This window comes from Melopsittacus undulatus, chromosome 1, assembly GCF_012275295.1.
Source record: "Melopsittacus undulatus isolate bMelUnd1 chromosome 1, bMelUnd1.mat.Z, whole genome shotgun sequence".
Taxonomy (NCBI): Eukaryota; Metazoa; Chordata; class Aves; order Psittaciformes; family Psittaculidae; genus Melopsittacus; species Melopsittacus undulatus.
The window spans coordinates 148421864-148437821 of NC_047527.1; the positions used below are offsets into that span (position 1 = coordinate 148421864).

Here is a 15958-nt window from a genome sequence, read left to right on the forward strand (position 1 = left end):
AATCAATACTTGCTAGAAAACAAACAAGGAAGATAATGCATTGATTTTTTTTAATAAACTTAGACATAAAGTTGTCAACTTGCCAAAACCTCATGAAAAAAAAAGAAATCTAATTATCTTACATTACATGATTTTACATAGCACGATACAATGAAGTAACTGTTCAACTACAGCTACAGATTATTCATCTATGTTACACTAAAATGTATTACTTCAAAACCCTTGGAAACACACTTTACTTCATGCATCCTACATGCAAACCATGACAATATTCTCTATTAATCTATCCTAAACCTTTCTGGAGGAATCAGTTTCTAATAGACTCTTATTACAATTCTCAAGCACCTGAAAATAAACTATCATCAATAAAAACATATTGCCAGCCTTCAAAAGAACCGACTCCAATGTTAACCATAAAGCATTGCTGTAATCTGTCAGACCTGTCTCCTACATTTATACCAAACTTTTCTTAACAACGTAGAAAGACTCCTGAAAACACTATGGTCAAGAAACAATATTACACGCTTGGGTTAAGTAAAAAGTTATTTACTGCTGCAATTTCAGAGCTGCTATCACCACATCAAGTTATGCAAGCTGCAGGGGTGAGGGAAGAATGACACTCCCAGCACCTCAAAGGCCTTTCTACCTGTGCCATCAGCAGACACACAAAAAATACACTTTGAAGTTTTGTGACCGCTTGCTTGCTACTCTCTGGATTTTCTAAAGCAAGACAACACATGGTTTTCTTCCTAACTTATCTATGTAAAATAGCACATTCTCATTTCCATGGGAAGAAAAATATTCCCAAGGCCACTGACAGCTTGTGTATTTCAGATACCAAACCAGACCCATTAACAATAAACTCTAGCTCTGAAATACACCACCACAGGAAAAATCAACATAGTTCATTAATAACATTTCACTACAGAAGCAGCTACGGCACATTGAATCTTTTACAGAATTAGTCATAGGAGAAATAGATGGGAGTAAACTGAACCGTGTTTTTTACTATTCTACATTATAAAAATGTTGTACTTTAAGTTTATAGTGCAGTTCAACTTATTTTTAATCAAAAAAATACCTTATCTCTTCTTTAAAATTAGCATCATGTTGTTATTCCATATGCTGAAGTACTGTATCATTAAAGGATGTTTAAATTTAGAGAGAGAACTTGCAGCAAATGCTACCATCAGTTCAACTACCTTCCTCAAATGCTATTCAGTGTCAGTTTTGTCTGGAAAAGATATCATCTGTCTGCTGTATCAGTGGCCCCTGATCACTCACTTCTGCCTGTACTCAGCCTTCTCTGCTGTGAGGGCTTAAGTGTTATGATTCTGTTAATCAAAATAGGTCAGGGAAAATAAACACAGTTTTTAAATACAATTTTTCAACAAAATCAGCTTCACAAGCTGGTTTGCTCAGCAGCCATATGAATTCTTGAATCAACACAAGTAAAAGGCAATACTGGGGCAGGAAAAAGAGGCAAAGAACTGAAACTGGAGAGGGCAGCAGTTTAGGCTTCAACCAAAGTGTTTGTCAAGGCCTCTCTGCCACTCTGTTTTACAAGCACGGAAAAGTTATTCTTAACAACCAGAAACAAGAAATATTTATTAAGCCATCAGTGCCAGCTGTGTCACCCTTCAGGCAGATAAATGCCAACAGGCTCATATGGCCCACAGAAGTTTAACCTCCAATGGGCTCTGTTTGGCAGTATCTAAAAGAAACTGATTTAAACAGGTAACTCCAAACAGCTCATCTGTCCTTCCTCACTCTGACAACACTCACAATCAACTCCACTGAGATCACATGTACTGCAAGATGTTCTTGATTGCTCAAGAGATGGAAACTGTTATACAAGCTATTGTCCAAGACAAAACTATCAATTTTAACAAACTTGATGTAAGGAAGAGAATCATGAACAGCCCCAGACATACCAATGCCATAACCCCAAACCAAGAAGTAATGTCTGCGTGTGAAAACAAATATCTCAAGTCTCAGAATACTTCATTTTCCTCCAGTCAGCAGGAAAACCCTGCCTTGCAAGTAGAATTAAAGGCCTGTGTTTTATTGCAAAACATTTTACTCTCAGCCCTAACACCAATACAGACTGATGATGGCTGTAGGCTTTCCAGGTAACAGCAGTGTCAAAAGCAGAAGGTCTGCTGCTATGAATAGGCATGTTTTTATTATGAGCAATTAAGCTCCTAGTGTTGTGATACAGTTAGTTACTCACAATTACTATTTGCAACACTAAAATATATTTCACTTAGTAGAATCCCTCCAAAGGTAGTTGTCTGTCACTACAATATTATGGGGGGTACGTACTCTCTCCTCTTGACACAACCCATGGTTACTACTTTATTACCATTTAACAAACACAATTTAACTTTGAAGAACAACTTAACCAAAGCTAAGCAGTGCATTCACTTACCTATTTGCTTTTGGAAGCTGATGACAAATACATCCTCTTAATACACTTCTCAGGACTGGAAAAGGAAGCAGGATCTTAAAATGGCATTCGCTTCCTCCCTTCATTGTCTGTCTACAATACTTGAGTGTCTCGGAATTTACACAGCAAATATAAATTTGATTAAGGTGATCAGTTACCTCAAATCAAATCCCTTCAGCACTCAAAAGCAGCAGTTTTTCATAACTGGTCCAAATCACTCATGCTGGCCACATAAGCACTCAATCTGGCAGGAAAGAAGAGGAACCATGGGACCAGGGGCAAGAGAAAGAAGCAATGACTCTCCTTGTCAATGTCAGCAAACTGTTAGGGCCTATTATCCACCTGCCTTAGACTACAACACTTCCATACCAAGTAAAACATACTATTAACACTAAGTAATTTTTTTCTTTACAAGACTCTGCACAATCAGCAAAGCAGTTAATGTGGCAAACTACTTTGTCAGTAGCTCTCAAGAAACACATTTCCTGCTATCTCTAGATCTAGAGCTTAAGACTGCTCTGAAAAGATGTAGTGAGTAGCAAAACAACATCAGCAACCATTTGTAACCTGCCTACATTAGTTGCCAGTGCAAGACAAATATAGAAGAGATCTGTAGCAAAGGAAGAGTGTAGGTTTCTACAATTCAGTTCTGCCTCATACATCCCACCAGAGATATTCACAACAACTGCACATATTCAGACCGTTGGTTAACAACAGTTATTTTCTATCTGCTATTATTTGTACAAGTCTAAGGCTTCAATACATGTTCTATTTATTCTTAATTATTTAAGAATATTACATGTAGGCTCCCTAACTCCTAAACACTCTAAAACATGTTTTTGTCTGTTTCTGGGCCTTATCAAAATTGGATAAGTCACTTCAAGAAATTCAACTAATACATAAAAGAATTAATTCCCTGAACAGCGTGTTTTCTTACACAAATCAGAGCTAAACCCAGACAATCACAGAAGCTGTGCATTAGTCTAGACCTTCTGATGAGACACGACCTATGCTAAATGAAAGTACAAGAGGTGATGGACAAGACAGCAGGGGATTTCACTTCTTCAATTCAACAGTGAGTGCAGTCCAGTATAGGAATGCATGAAGCCAAGAGGTGCTGGAATCTCCACTGTTCAAAACATTTTAAAAGTGGTCTGGAAAAGACAATTTCAGTGTTGGCCCTGCCCAAGTGGGAGACTGGAGCAGATGACCTCTAGATGTATCTTGCAACCCAAACTATTCGAGAAGACAACAGAACTCTGAACTGGGCCTGCCATCTCAAAACCAGGGGTCATGCTATTTTTAAAGCTGATGCTATGGAGTTTGCTTGCCTTTTAAATTCCAGTTTAATATTTCAGAAGATGAAAACCATCACCACTGCATTCCAAAATTCTCAGTATTTCAATCAGCTACACGTACGATTTGGAAAACACTGCTATTATTATTGAGAGCAATAAACTGTGAATTAAAATGCCTAAGAGCTTAATCAGCCCCAACTCTTCAGTTTTGTGTGTAAGCACTGATTTTTTTCTAATCTGTAGAAGCATTTATGTTACAGACTCCTTTAACAACTCCATCAACTAGTTAGTTCACACACTCCTTCCCACTACTATTCCATGTGCTTATTCATCTGAAGGAGGCCTCTGTACCATTGGAGCAGTAGCTGTATGGTACAGTTAGAGCCTTCAGTTTTACCTCTTAGCATAATTAAAGACAGATCAAAAAGCTCTTCACTAATGAAGTGTGCTGTCTAACTAGAGTGCTACATACTCTCCATAAAGTTACCATTACTTTTAAAATAACAAATATAAAAAACCGCCATAAAAAAGGTCTTCTTTCAAATTAGTTGTCATCTTATCCTAATAGGTTTCTGCTTCTCTTATAGCCCAACCTTTGTGCCTTTGAAGTGTCTCTCTGTTCAGACCTTTTATTCTCTGTTGCTTCAGTGACTACAGCCTTACTTTGCACTTCGTGTACTTAAGATCAGGAGCTTGACCTCTACCCTGGAAGGTTAAACTGTTGTTTGATACAGGGTATTGGTTTGGTTTATTGTTTGTTTGGTTTTCCCCAAAGTAAAATGTCACTTGTATTTTTTCATTTTTAAATAAACTTGAACACATTCTAGAAAAAAGATAAGTCAAGCAGGACACATGTTCACAATAAGCAATGACTCTCTGACCTGCTTCCCTACAACTCAGATGTGCCTCCTCAATTACTCCGTCCCAAACACAATGTTTTTTGGACCTAGTTATTATCCCAGCAGCTCCTTAAATTAATAGTTCAGAATGGATACTTCAGGATATGCAAGATGAGAGAGATGCTTTTCTGTATCTTTTGAGTAAGGATTTCAGCTTCTTTCAAAAGAGGCTGAAAGAAAAAAAAAGTAAAAATCATCATATAGTGACAAATTGCCATTTGGTCACCACATGCTGCCTTGATCAAGATGTCCATCATAAATAAAATAACTGTACATACCCTTTACTTACAGCTCTGTGAATAGCTATTGGTGAATAATACAGTTTCATGATATACTTAATCCAATCAAACTCCTTATTTGTAGTAGTACTATTACCAAACTACCTTATTAACTGTAATGACTATATTTTTACTCACAGTGTTATTCCCTAAATTAAAACTAGCTGCAGTGGTTACTAAATTATTATGATGCAAGCAATACTTTTACATTGATTAGCTCAGGTACATCAGAATTCCCTCCAAATGACTGATTCGTTTAGCTTTCCTGTAATAACAAGGCTGATGCATCCTTCTGCATACATACTCTGCAGTAACTTCTGATATAAATAGCAAACATAAATCAAATGACATGGTTTAGAGATCACCAACTTATATATGTTTTCTGTAACAGATTAACAGATTTATTAAGACTGTAAGTGCTCTGGCATTATGAAAGGCTGCAGTGTGAACTCCAAATAATAATTAGGGAAGTCCCGACAAACAAAATCAATTCATCCCGTCCACTGGCACAACCAAGAAAAGTAGCCCTATCCACCTCCTGACTTCTGCTTGCCTTAATCGCAACATCTACCTTCTTTCCTCTATTACCGTTTCTAGTCTGTTTTTACAGTTAAATGAATCCATTCAAACACAGTTTCTTATTTATTTCCCACATATACCAGCCAAAAACTGCTTGGAGGACCAGATGGCTTTGACCTCTACTTTATGCCGATATTGCTACAAAAACAAGGACTTTTACCTGCCACTTGTTCCTGCACTTGTGCTATCATTTGCCTCCTGACAACACAAGCACTTTTGCAGCCAGAGTGACAGAAGCGAGGAAGTCTTCTGGCTGAAAATACTTGTTACTTTTGACTTAAGTGACCATCCAGCCACTCTGTCCCCATCTAAAGACACTGTGAACTATGGCCTTAGACATTCAATTTTCAGCTCCTTGTGAGAGCAGTAAATGCCAAAGCCTGCAGATCAATTTCTGAATGTGCTCAATCCATACTGAAACTCATACCACTTATTATTTGAAATGCTCACCTCGCAGAGTAAACCCAAGCAGTTCAGTTACTGACACACAAGACAGCCAGAAAACAAACCAACTCTAGTGTTTATAGAATGCACATTTTCTTCAATCATTTTCCCTATCTGATTAAAAAATAAAATACAATGAGAAAATAAATCCCCCCCCCCAGTATTTTATTTCTTGCTTTCTCCTCTAACTGTTCATTCATATAGATAGTTTAACATTATGCTGCCTGAATATTCTTTTCAGGAGTTTGTACCACTATTACAAACCAAGCAGGACAAGGAGGAAAGAAAGAAGAGTCAAGCAGCTCTTGGGATACTAAAGAGGAGGAAACTTTCCTTCACTCCACTGTTTCCTTCCTGGAAAAAACATGAGGAACCTTAATTTATGTTCTTACTGGTTCTACATTAGAATACTTTATTTTTATGGGTTAGAAAACTACCAAAGCAAAGCAACTACAAGGTATTCAACATCCCTTACCTTATCTGCCAGCATGTTAAAAACTTTGCAGCTCAGTTTATAAATAGCTCAGACCTTTCAGAAGGACTTCAGAAAATATAACCAAAATTTGCTTAATATCCAAGTAATTTTAACCAATCTGCTTCTAAGACTTAAATAATAAGATAAAAAAGGGAGAACTCAGTCTCTACAAAATCCCCTGACCATTTTAAGTTTTTGGCACTAGCTATAGATTAATTAAACATGAAATACCTGAGTAAAATCCAACAACAGAACTGCTCTAGAAAACAAGCTTATTTAATATTGTCTGCCAGGCATAAAGAAAAAGGAGAGCATCAGTCTGATAACTTTTTCTCTCTAATAGTACATTGCCTTTGGATTTACATTATCTCATCTTGTGGGAGTCCTTTATTTAGAATATTTATTTGTCAAGAAACAATGGCATAATTTAATAATAGGAAAGTAAGATTTTAATAATAAGAGTTTAATAATAGGAGAGTTTAATAACTCAAAGCTTAACAATAGGAAAGTAAGATTTCAATACAAATAATTAGATTTCCAATACATTTCCTTAAACAAATACGAGAGTAAAACAAGAGAAGTAACACAGCATAATGTGTTTTCAGACAGCCCTTAAGAGAAAAAGAGAAACCTTTACTAATGGTCAATCAGTCTGCATATGTAAGCCTGCAACTTTCAAAGGTATTCTCTTGAGAAATTAAGTTCTTTTTCTGTATCCCCCTACAATATCACAATTCAAAGAAACAAAATCAGACACGAACTAACTACTAAATACTATGCAAGGCGTAAGAGTAACCATTTCAAAGAGAATACTTCTAAATTCTTTATATTATTGCTTTGCTCCAGAATATTTTAAAATTCAATACTTTTAGAAAAATACTGTTTTGGAAATAAAAATCACAAGTTCAAGTACTCATCCATTTGGGTGGGAGAAAGGGGAAAGACAGAAGGGGGAGATCATGACTAAATATGCTCTATTAAAGATCCAACCAATATTAGCACTAGGTGAAATCAACTTCAGTTTGGGCACTATCAACAAAACACTGTGCATTAAGTAATGCAACTGTGTACTTTTTACTTGGATAGCTGCATGCATAAATACGTTTAACCATATTTGCACATACAAACAGGACTATTTGGAATAAAAAACAAATAAAGCCTTTTAAATCTCCAAACAGCAAGACAGTAACAAAACGTTTCAAGCCCAATTTTGACCATGCTTTTTACAAGGCACTGTTAAACCCATTCTACATTTCTTATGTGGGACCAAGCCTGGCTATTTGTCGGGAGAAAGCAAATTTTTGTGCACAACACTTGAACTTCACCTTTGAGAGTTCAGATGTGTACCTCAATTTCTCCCTTCATACTCATCCACAGACACCCAGAAGAGTTTTATGACTCCCACACACATTCCAAATAACCCCTGTTGCCCAACACCTCCATCTCCTAAAATTCAGCTTTTGGATATTCTGGATAAATCTGGCAGGAAAAGTAACACTTGCTGGGAACACTTAAGGCATGTCTCCACAGGCAAAATAATTTAGGGTGTGAATTTGAAGTGCACTCACTATTCCACCCGAACTTGTTTTGTGGACACACCTTTTTTACTCTAAAAACTCTAAAATAGCCACAGGTTCTTCAGCTCAATCCACACACACAGAAGCAACCCCCACTCCAAAAACCCTGCCACACAACAATGAAGTGGTTTGACAGCTATTCCACCCTTCTTTCCCTGCACAAATGGCCCGAACTTTGAAAGACATTAATCACATTTCCATGTATGCAGTATTTACTGTAAAAAAGTGTGGCAAAATTTGAAGCTGAGCTGGTATTTGCCAATTGCCTGGAAAATGCCAAAATGAGCTTCAAATGATGACAGCTTAAGAGCTACTTACACTGCTCTCATTTTAGAGTCCTCAAAATAACTAGGTCTAATGCACAGCATCCCTACCCAAGACAAAATGTTGCTTATAAAGGGAAAATAAAAGATAACTACTTTTCCAGCAGCTTGATTTGACAGAGGAAATTAATAAGTTTATCTTATTAAAAAAAAGCCAAAACAACCAACACACTCCCCCCAAAAAATCCACAGTGAAAAAATAAAAGTCAAACAACTCTCTTAGGCTGTGGAAGAGAACTACAAATAGCAAGGCTTTGGCACCAGTTATGTCTCCCCAGTTTGAAAGCAATGATGAACACCAGTAATGGTTAAACCATTTTAAGAATAAAAGAACTTATGTCAATCTCTTCCAATAGTTAAACAGCAGTTAAATACACACTAGAAACATGGCAAACTAGTGGACATATAACTGGGAGATGATTAAAAAAAAGAGACAGTAGTAACTTAATGGCTTCAATCTATTTGCCACGGCATAGTTTCACAGGTAATCAAGCATCTGTAATACACATCTGCCCGATTTCTGACAGAAGCAGCAAACTGAATTTCATCTCTGGAATTTTTCATCTTACGAGTGAAAAACTAAATCAGACAACTACACACCAAAAATATAAAGCTTGCCAGATCCACTCACGCTCAGAAACATGGAAAGGAAACCAGCTCACATTAAAAATAAAATAAAATAAAATAAATATGAGCCTTAAGGTTTGCGTTTCCTTCCTTTCAAATACTTTGTTCTTTAAATTACATCTGATTGGGATTTAAACCAAGCATGCAGGCTGTGAAAGAGAACGTATGGCAGGAAAAACTGAACCAACCACGTAAAAGGCAGAATGGGAAGGAGCCAGATACAACAAAAACTAACAAGGGAAACAGGCCTGGTTCTAGATTAAAAAGTAATTTTAAAGTATAAAGAAATTATACTCTCCTGTAAAGCTTTATTTTCAGTTCACATCCTCGAAAATCCAGGATGTGGACTGTAATTTGTACTACTTTGTGTAATTATATATACAACATCAGCCATATACAAAAAAAGAAAACTAATAGCAAATGCTGAAGCTCCTCTGTAATTGTGTATCAAGGAAATCATTCTTTGCACACAGTAATGCACCAGTTTTACCTCATTTGTTAATGAGGTCCTATATATGCAAATGAGAAGCTTTGGAAGCACTACATAACATTTTCAAGCAAATGACAATATCGCTGTGATCGTTACGCTGTTATTTTTATCTACAGCATTCAGAACGTGCACACTATCTAGATTTCCAAATGGCCTTCTCACCTTAAAAGTATTACTGCTTTTACCACTAGAAAGGAAGCACAGCATGTGTTATAAATTGTTCCAAGACAACAGTCTTTTTCACGAATTGAGCAGAAGCACAAACGCTGAAAAACCCTATACGCAGACTTTGTCAGGTAGCCAAAAAATTCCTAAAATAAGGACACGACCCACATTCATCTGGGAGGTGTTTGTTTTGTTTACATTTTTTTCTGGATGCAGCACAGACATTAACAGACATCCTCTTCTATCTTTTTTTTTAGTGAAAACCAATTTGCAAGACTGTGCTAAAATTACTAGTTATATATTGAAGAATTCCTCTTTTACTACGTTAAAAAGAAGCTTGATTTAATCAATGCTCCATGCAAATGATACTTTTCACTCTTAAGAGTTGCCTTTACCCAAGCTTACCAGTGTTACTTTATCCTTTTAATTCAGAAAACATATTTAGACTATAATATCACAGATAGATTTCTCCCTTCTGCTGACAATCCAAACCTCAAGCCCACAGTCTGACACATCTTAATGGAAATCTAGGCACACAACTAGAAAAAAACCTGTAACAATCAAACTACCTACTATGATCAGCTACAGAAAACAGCACTGTTACTACTGGTTTAGTAAACTTCACTGTTTCTTGCTTGGAGCTCAATAGAAACTACTCCCTCCTCCAACAAATTTCACTTTTTAGTTTCACCTCATCCAAAAACAGACACACACAGCATCACCCCAGAGCCTTTAACTGGTCTCCATGAGAACAGACAGAATACCTGCCTAGTAATTCCGTACATTGTTTTCCTTTCAATCTTTAGTTCAACAAAACTCCTGGGTATATACTCAGAGCTAACAAAGAAACCTAAGCACTCTGCTAACTTATAACCAATGTTTTTATCATTCCCCTGGGAAGCATCTCTCCCTGTTTTGCACTCATTTTATACAAGGTTCTTCTTTGTCTCACCTTTCTTCCTCCCAGACCCTGCCACTTAACTGAAGTCACAACCTAAACTATGTCAGTACTGCAGTAACTCACCCATTTAAAGATCGACTTAGCCACTCTAGAACAGCTGTGCAAGTCATATATAGATGCTAAATGTATAGATAACATGTATAGATACTTTCATAGATACAGACAGCATAGATGCTGTCTTCAATCATTTCAAAGGGCCCAGCACTTCTTTCCGTGGACCTTACTGACAGCAGGAAGAGAAGGTTGGTAGCATCTTTAACATTAAAATAAACCTCCAATTACTCTGCTACAGCTTCTGTTAACACAGGGCTTGCTTCCTAATGTAAGTATTATTCAAACACCTCAGAAAATCATGAAGAATTACATTTACAGTTTGTAGTCCATTTCTTCCATGTTTTTATAAATGTGATAAACTGAATTTTGCTTGGAAAGTTCATTCTGTGAAGACGACCTACTTGATTCAGTAAAATCCCTTGCAGAACAAAGGCCAGGTCCTGCTCCTGAGCTCTTCAGCATCCTTGCTGGGGAAAACTTTATATCACCACCACCACCACGAAGTCTCACAAACACTTCTCAAGTCAGCTAAGACGCATCTATAAATGCTAACTGCAGAGCTACAGAATTTTCAGATTGCAGCCAACATTTAAAGTTCCCCACAGCCCTTTTGCTCAAACACAATAAAAAGCAAACATTTATTAAATCTGCCTTCTGTCAGTATGGCACACATTTTTAAAAAGAACTCTTCAATCACATGAACATAGTACAGTCAGCTAAAGTCATTCCATTTCAACGTTATAGCTGTGAACGTGTACATGATACACAGAGCAAGAGGCTGAATCTTCTTGTGAATGTTAATAAGAACAGATTTTCTTGTCTGATTTCAAAAGTGATTTTAGAGTGCACCAACTTTTCTAGGAACATTGCTGGAGTGCGCTGGATGTTAGATGCAGCTTATTCTGACATGAGCAGCTTTACACAAAGTGGCAGTTAGCTTGCACCCTTTCTATGTATAAAGCAGTTAACACAGTCAATAATGCTCTACAGAAATTCCTTTCTTGCTAAGCCCAAATTTCTTTGGAGGCAAGCAGAAGTACAGGAGTATATTTACATTTCACCTAGGAATGTTGCAATGGTACAGAAGAAACAAAAATCCGTTTGAATGCACATCTGCAACAGAATCACCCTATTTTCAGCTGTAGCAATTCCAGCAGGAGAGTTAAAAATATACAGAAAGCGGGGAAAAAAATGAGCTTGAAATTCAAGTCCATGGCCTAAGTTTACACACTACCACATTAGCTTGTTTCAAACTGAGCAAAGACATTTTACGACCTTTTGATGATGTGGATTTTCAGTTTCAGTATGAGTATGTGAAATCACATACTAAATCACATACTAAAAAACTAACATTTCCTTTTTTCACCAATTTTTGTCCTAAACTAGAATCTTGAATTCTTCCAATGTTCCAGATTAAATGAAGCATTGGCATCTCACAGAATACTTTGCTGTCACGTATTTCTCCACAGGTTGGTTAATTGTTACTTTCATTCCTCATGTAGACAGAGGAAGGAAAAAACAACTTGTTTTTCCTCTCTTTTTTGTTTTCGGTAAAGGAAACTCCAGAAGAAATGTAACATTTTTGATGTAACAATCTTTAAGCCGGTAGTTGATAAAGCACTGGCTCTCAAAGTTAAAAAGCACTCAACACATCACCCTAAACTTTTCAGTCCTATCTCCTAAAATCCTACAAGCACATTTTCTGAAAGACTCTGTAGATCTTAAATATTCTCAATATTCTAATCTAAAGTGAGAGTAGTTATAACACGCTATGTACAAGTAATACTCACCCTTCTGAAGATGCTTTATTGTTACCACAAATAAACATTCCCCGGACTCTCAATTTGATATAGACACTAGGGACAAACAAAGAACGACCTTTTAATTTCTATAAATCACAAAGAATCTGAATGTGCCAGCCCCTAAAAAACCATAAAATAAAATTAACCGATCTATGAAGATCACACTGAAATGCTGCTAAAATTCTTCACTGAGATCTGTACTAGTAAGAATCAAACCCATAAAAGCTGAAACTACAGTTGCTAGACTTAAACAAAGATGAACCTATCCTCGAACAATTAAACAACCTTGTTCAAACTGTTACAGACTTTTTAGAAAGACCAAGAATCTGAACTTCCAGCTCTACATTTAATAAACACACAAACTTTTCTCTAGCTCCAATAAAACAAAGGTAGCACTTCTTAAGTTAGAAATACGTATCTTGAGGAATGCACAAGTTTAGTACCCATTCCTGCTGCATCTCTGTACCGACTGCTTTCCTTTTGTCTGCTAATCACTATTTCCAAATTACCACGAATACCTGCTAATGTCAAATACATACGCGTTATGACCACAACACGCCGATTTTTTCGGCTTTATCTAGTCACACATCTGTTGCTCTAGCACAGCTCTGCTCAGTGCCCTCTTTCACACCTCCCCAGATACCCTAGTTTTAGAAAGCGTTCTGTACACCCTTGCTTGGCAACATCCGATGCAAACCCCACGATTTCCAGCTCCCTATGAACTTTTCTTGCGAAGCTCTGGAAGATCAGGATCGCACGGTGCCCTGAGAATCCTTAAGATAGGAAGTTCGCCGGAGCCACTTCCCGACTGATTTACCGCCTCGCCTTCAAACTCCCTCCCTGAAACGGGACCCTCCAAGGACAGGAGAGGACCCCGCCGGGCGCCGATCCCCAAACCAGCACCGGCTTCCAGGGCACTGGAGTGCGGGCGGGCGGCCCGGGGCGCGCTCAGCCTCCCCGCCCGGCTCACCCCGCCGAGCGCCGGCTTCCGGGAGGCTGAGAGCACCCGAGCCCGGAGCGGACCTGTCCGAGCTCCCTCCCGGGAGCCCGCCTCGGCGGCGGGGAGCTTTGTGCCGCTCGCACCACCGGGGCGAGACCTTACCCGGTGTACGTTAGGCGCACATGTACCTCCGCTCTGCCCCTTCAACCACACCGCGCCTGAAGCCGCCGCATGCGGTCGGCAGGAACGGGGAGGAGGGGAAGAAAACCGCCGGGTCTTCCCTATTCTCCCTCCACCCTTCACCCCTGGAAGGAGGGGGCAGGACGAGCTCACCCCCAGCCGGGCGGGGGTCCGCACGGGAGCGGCCGGCCGGGCTACAAGGAGCCAACTTAGACAAAGGGCACTTCAGACTCCATGTCTCCGCTCCAGCTGTCACCGGCCGGGAGCGCGCGTGTGTTGCCGCCGCCGCACCCCCCTCAGCCTTCCCCGCCGCCGCCCCCGGGAGGCGAAGGGAAGGGGGCCGGGAGAGGCGGCTGCTCCCCGGGAGCCGTCTCCCCCCTTCTCCCCCTCCCCCTTATTATAAAGCACCGGTTATAAATAACCGCTCCCGGCGCCAACGCCTCGGACCTGCGCGGTGCCGGCCGCTCACTCACCCGCCGGCCCGGCCTCCCTCCGCCGCCGCCCCGCCGCCAGCTCCGCTCTGCTCGCCCGCCCGTTCTCCCTCCCCTCAGCCTCCGGCTGCCGGATTCACCCTCCCGGACCGAGCGCCAAACGCGGCGGCCCAATCGGCATCGCTCTCATTGGCGAGCGCCGAGCGCCGCCCCCATTGGACGGACGCGAGCAGAGATACCGTCCCCCCCACCCAGCACACACACCCCTCGCCAATCAGGAGCGGGAGGGGCGGGGCGGAGGGCGGGCGCTCGCACCACACGTGCGGGGGGGGCAGGGAGGGGTGGGGGGACTCTTTGTTCTCGTGCTTCCCCCCTCCCGCGCCCCGGCTCCCCCCACCGCAGCGGGGCAGGGGGAGTTGGAACCTTCCGCCGCCTCACGTTGTGCAGGGGTGGCGGTGAGGTGGGGGGGGGTAAGGATTGGCGGGTGGCGGGAGGGGCTGTGCGGCTGCCGAGTTTGAATCAGTTCGAAAGTGGGAGCCCTAACGGTTTTAACGGTCCCGCCGCGCGCGGGAGCGGGCAGCCCTGAGGGAGAGGGCGGGAGGGACGGATGGAGGGACAGGGGGAGGGCGCTCCCCTCAGCCACCGCTCCGCTGCTCCCCGCCTGTTGCTCCCCCGCCGGCTCGCCCCTCCGCCCGCCCTCACAGCGCCACATCGAAAGGGTCTCGGCCGGCTCCAGGCCGGGCCGCTCCCCGGACCCCGCGGCTGTCGCCGGGCTGAGTCACTTGCGGAGCTCCGCGATGCGCCCTCGTGTCGCTTCGGTTGACCTTCGCTTACCCAAACTTCAGCGGCGAGGGCCCCTCTTCGTGCATCGCGCCGCTCCCCTTGGCTTCCTCTGCCTCGCCGCTCCGCATCCAGAGCGGCTTCTCGGCTGTCAGAGCCCTGCCCTACCCTGTGGTGGGAGCGGTGATAAATCACAGCAGCAGCACGGTCCCCGCTCCACATCGCGGTGCTCGTTACGTGCTGTCTCCAGCCTCGGAGGTTGCTATCGTTTTCCCTCGTTTATAATCTGTGAGCCATGCTCATCAATCTTGTTGCTGAGGTTGTGTTTGAGGATTCTTGCTCCTTTAGCCTGTTGTCATCTCGCTCTTCTGTCACTTCAGCCTTTCTTAAGCCCATCTGAAAAATAAAATTGCAAAGATAAGTTTCCTAATGGGTACTTTTACTTTCCCTTGTTACCATATCCTTTTCCTACACGTCCCAAATGTGAGCCGCATCCTTGCTTCCACAGTATTCCTGTCATCCTTGCTCACCAAATACCATCTCCCTTCTTCCTTATGAATACTTGGGTGCATCTTGAGTGTCGAAATGCCAACATGAGCAGTGGCTGCTGTAATGAAGCCCTGAGTGGTTAAAGTTTCTTGCAAGGGAAATAAATCACAAGCGCAACCTGATTCCCAAATCATGCGTTTGGCTTATATGTCAAATGAGGCTGTGTTCTCCTTAAAGGTAATGTGCTTGTGTGCTTTCCATGTGTAAGTACTTAGCATTTCCAGGCTTCATCGCATATTAAATTTGCAATAAGATCTTCAGAGTCAGCATTCCTACACTGTATGCTCTCGATTTACCTCATGGCCTTGAAAAGGGGTTTCTACAAGTAACTTGTATTTTAATCTCTGGTGTTTTGTGAATTAAGAGCCAAAAAATGCATGGCAAAAAATATTCCCTCTTACGGTCACGCACCATAGTGCAATAGATTGTCATAACCTTCCTCCAGTTCTAGCACAGTGACTGACAATTGGAAGGAGTATCTTAAAATGAGCACATTTGCAATATGTTACTCATTTCTGGAAATTCAGCTATTTCAATCTATTCTGCCCCAAGATGGCTGCCACCACCAAAATGGCTACCCAGCCCCTTCACAACTTAGGGGTTGTCATTTAGTCTGATTCTTAGAGTTGCACTTCGTGGGACCTGGTTTTAGTCAGC

The 15958-nt window shown here is 41.1% G+C and overlaps 1 protein-coding gene across 3 annotated transcripts in view; it reads right to left on the reverse strand.

Moving 5' to 3' along the window:
• EZH2 (enhancer of zeste 2 polycomb repressive complex 2 subunit) overlaps positions 1-14047 on the reverse strand; it is a 50149-nt gene extending 36102 nt beyond the window's left edge. For 2 of the 3 annotated variants that reach the window (XM_031047993.2, XM_031047991.2), the window contains exon 1: positions 12410-12475. In XM_031047993.2, the coding sequence (XP_030903853.1) occupies positions 12410-12447 (38 nt within the window). In that variant the 5' untranslated portion in view covers positions 12448-12475. Of the gene's footprint in view, positions 1-12409; positions 12476-14014 lie in introns of those variants that run through there. The other variant, XM_034061855.1, reaches the window with a different exon arrangement.
• Positions 14048-15958: the final 1911 nt, after the last annotated feature.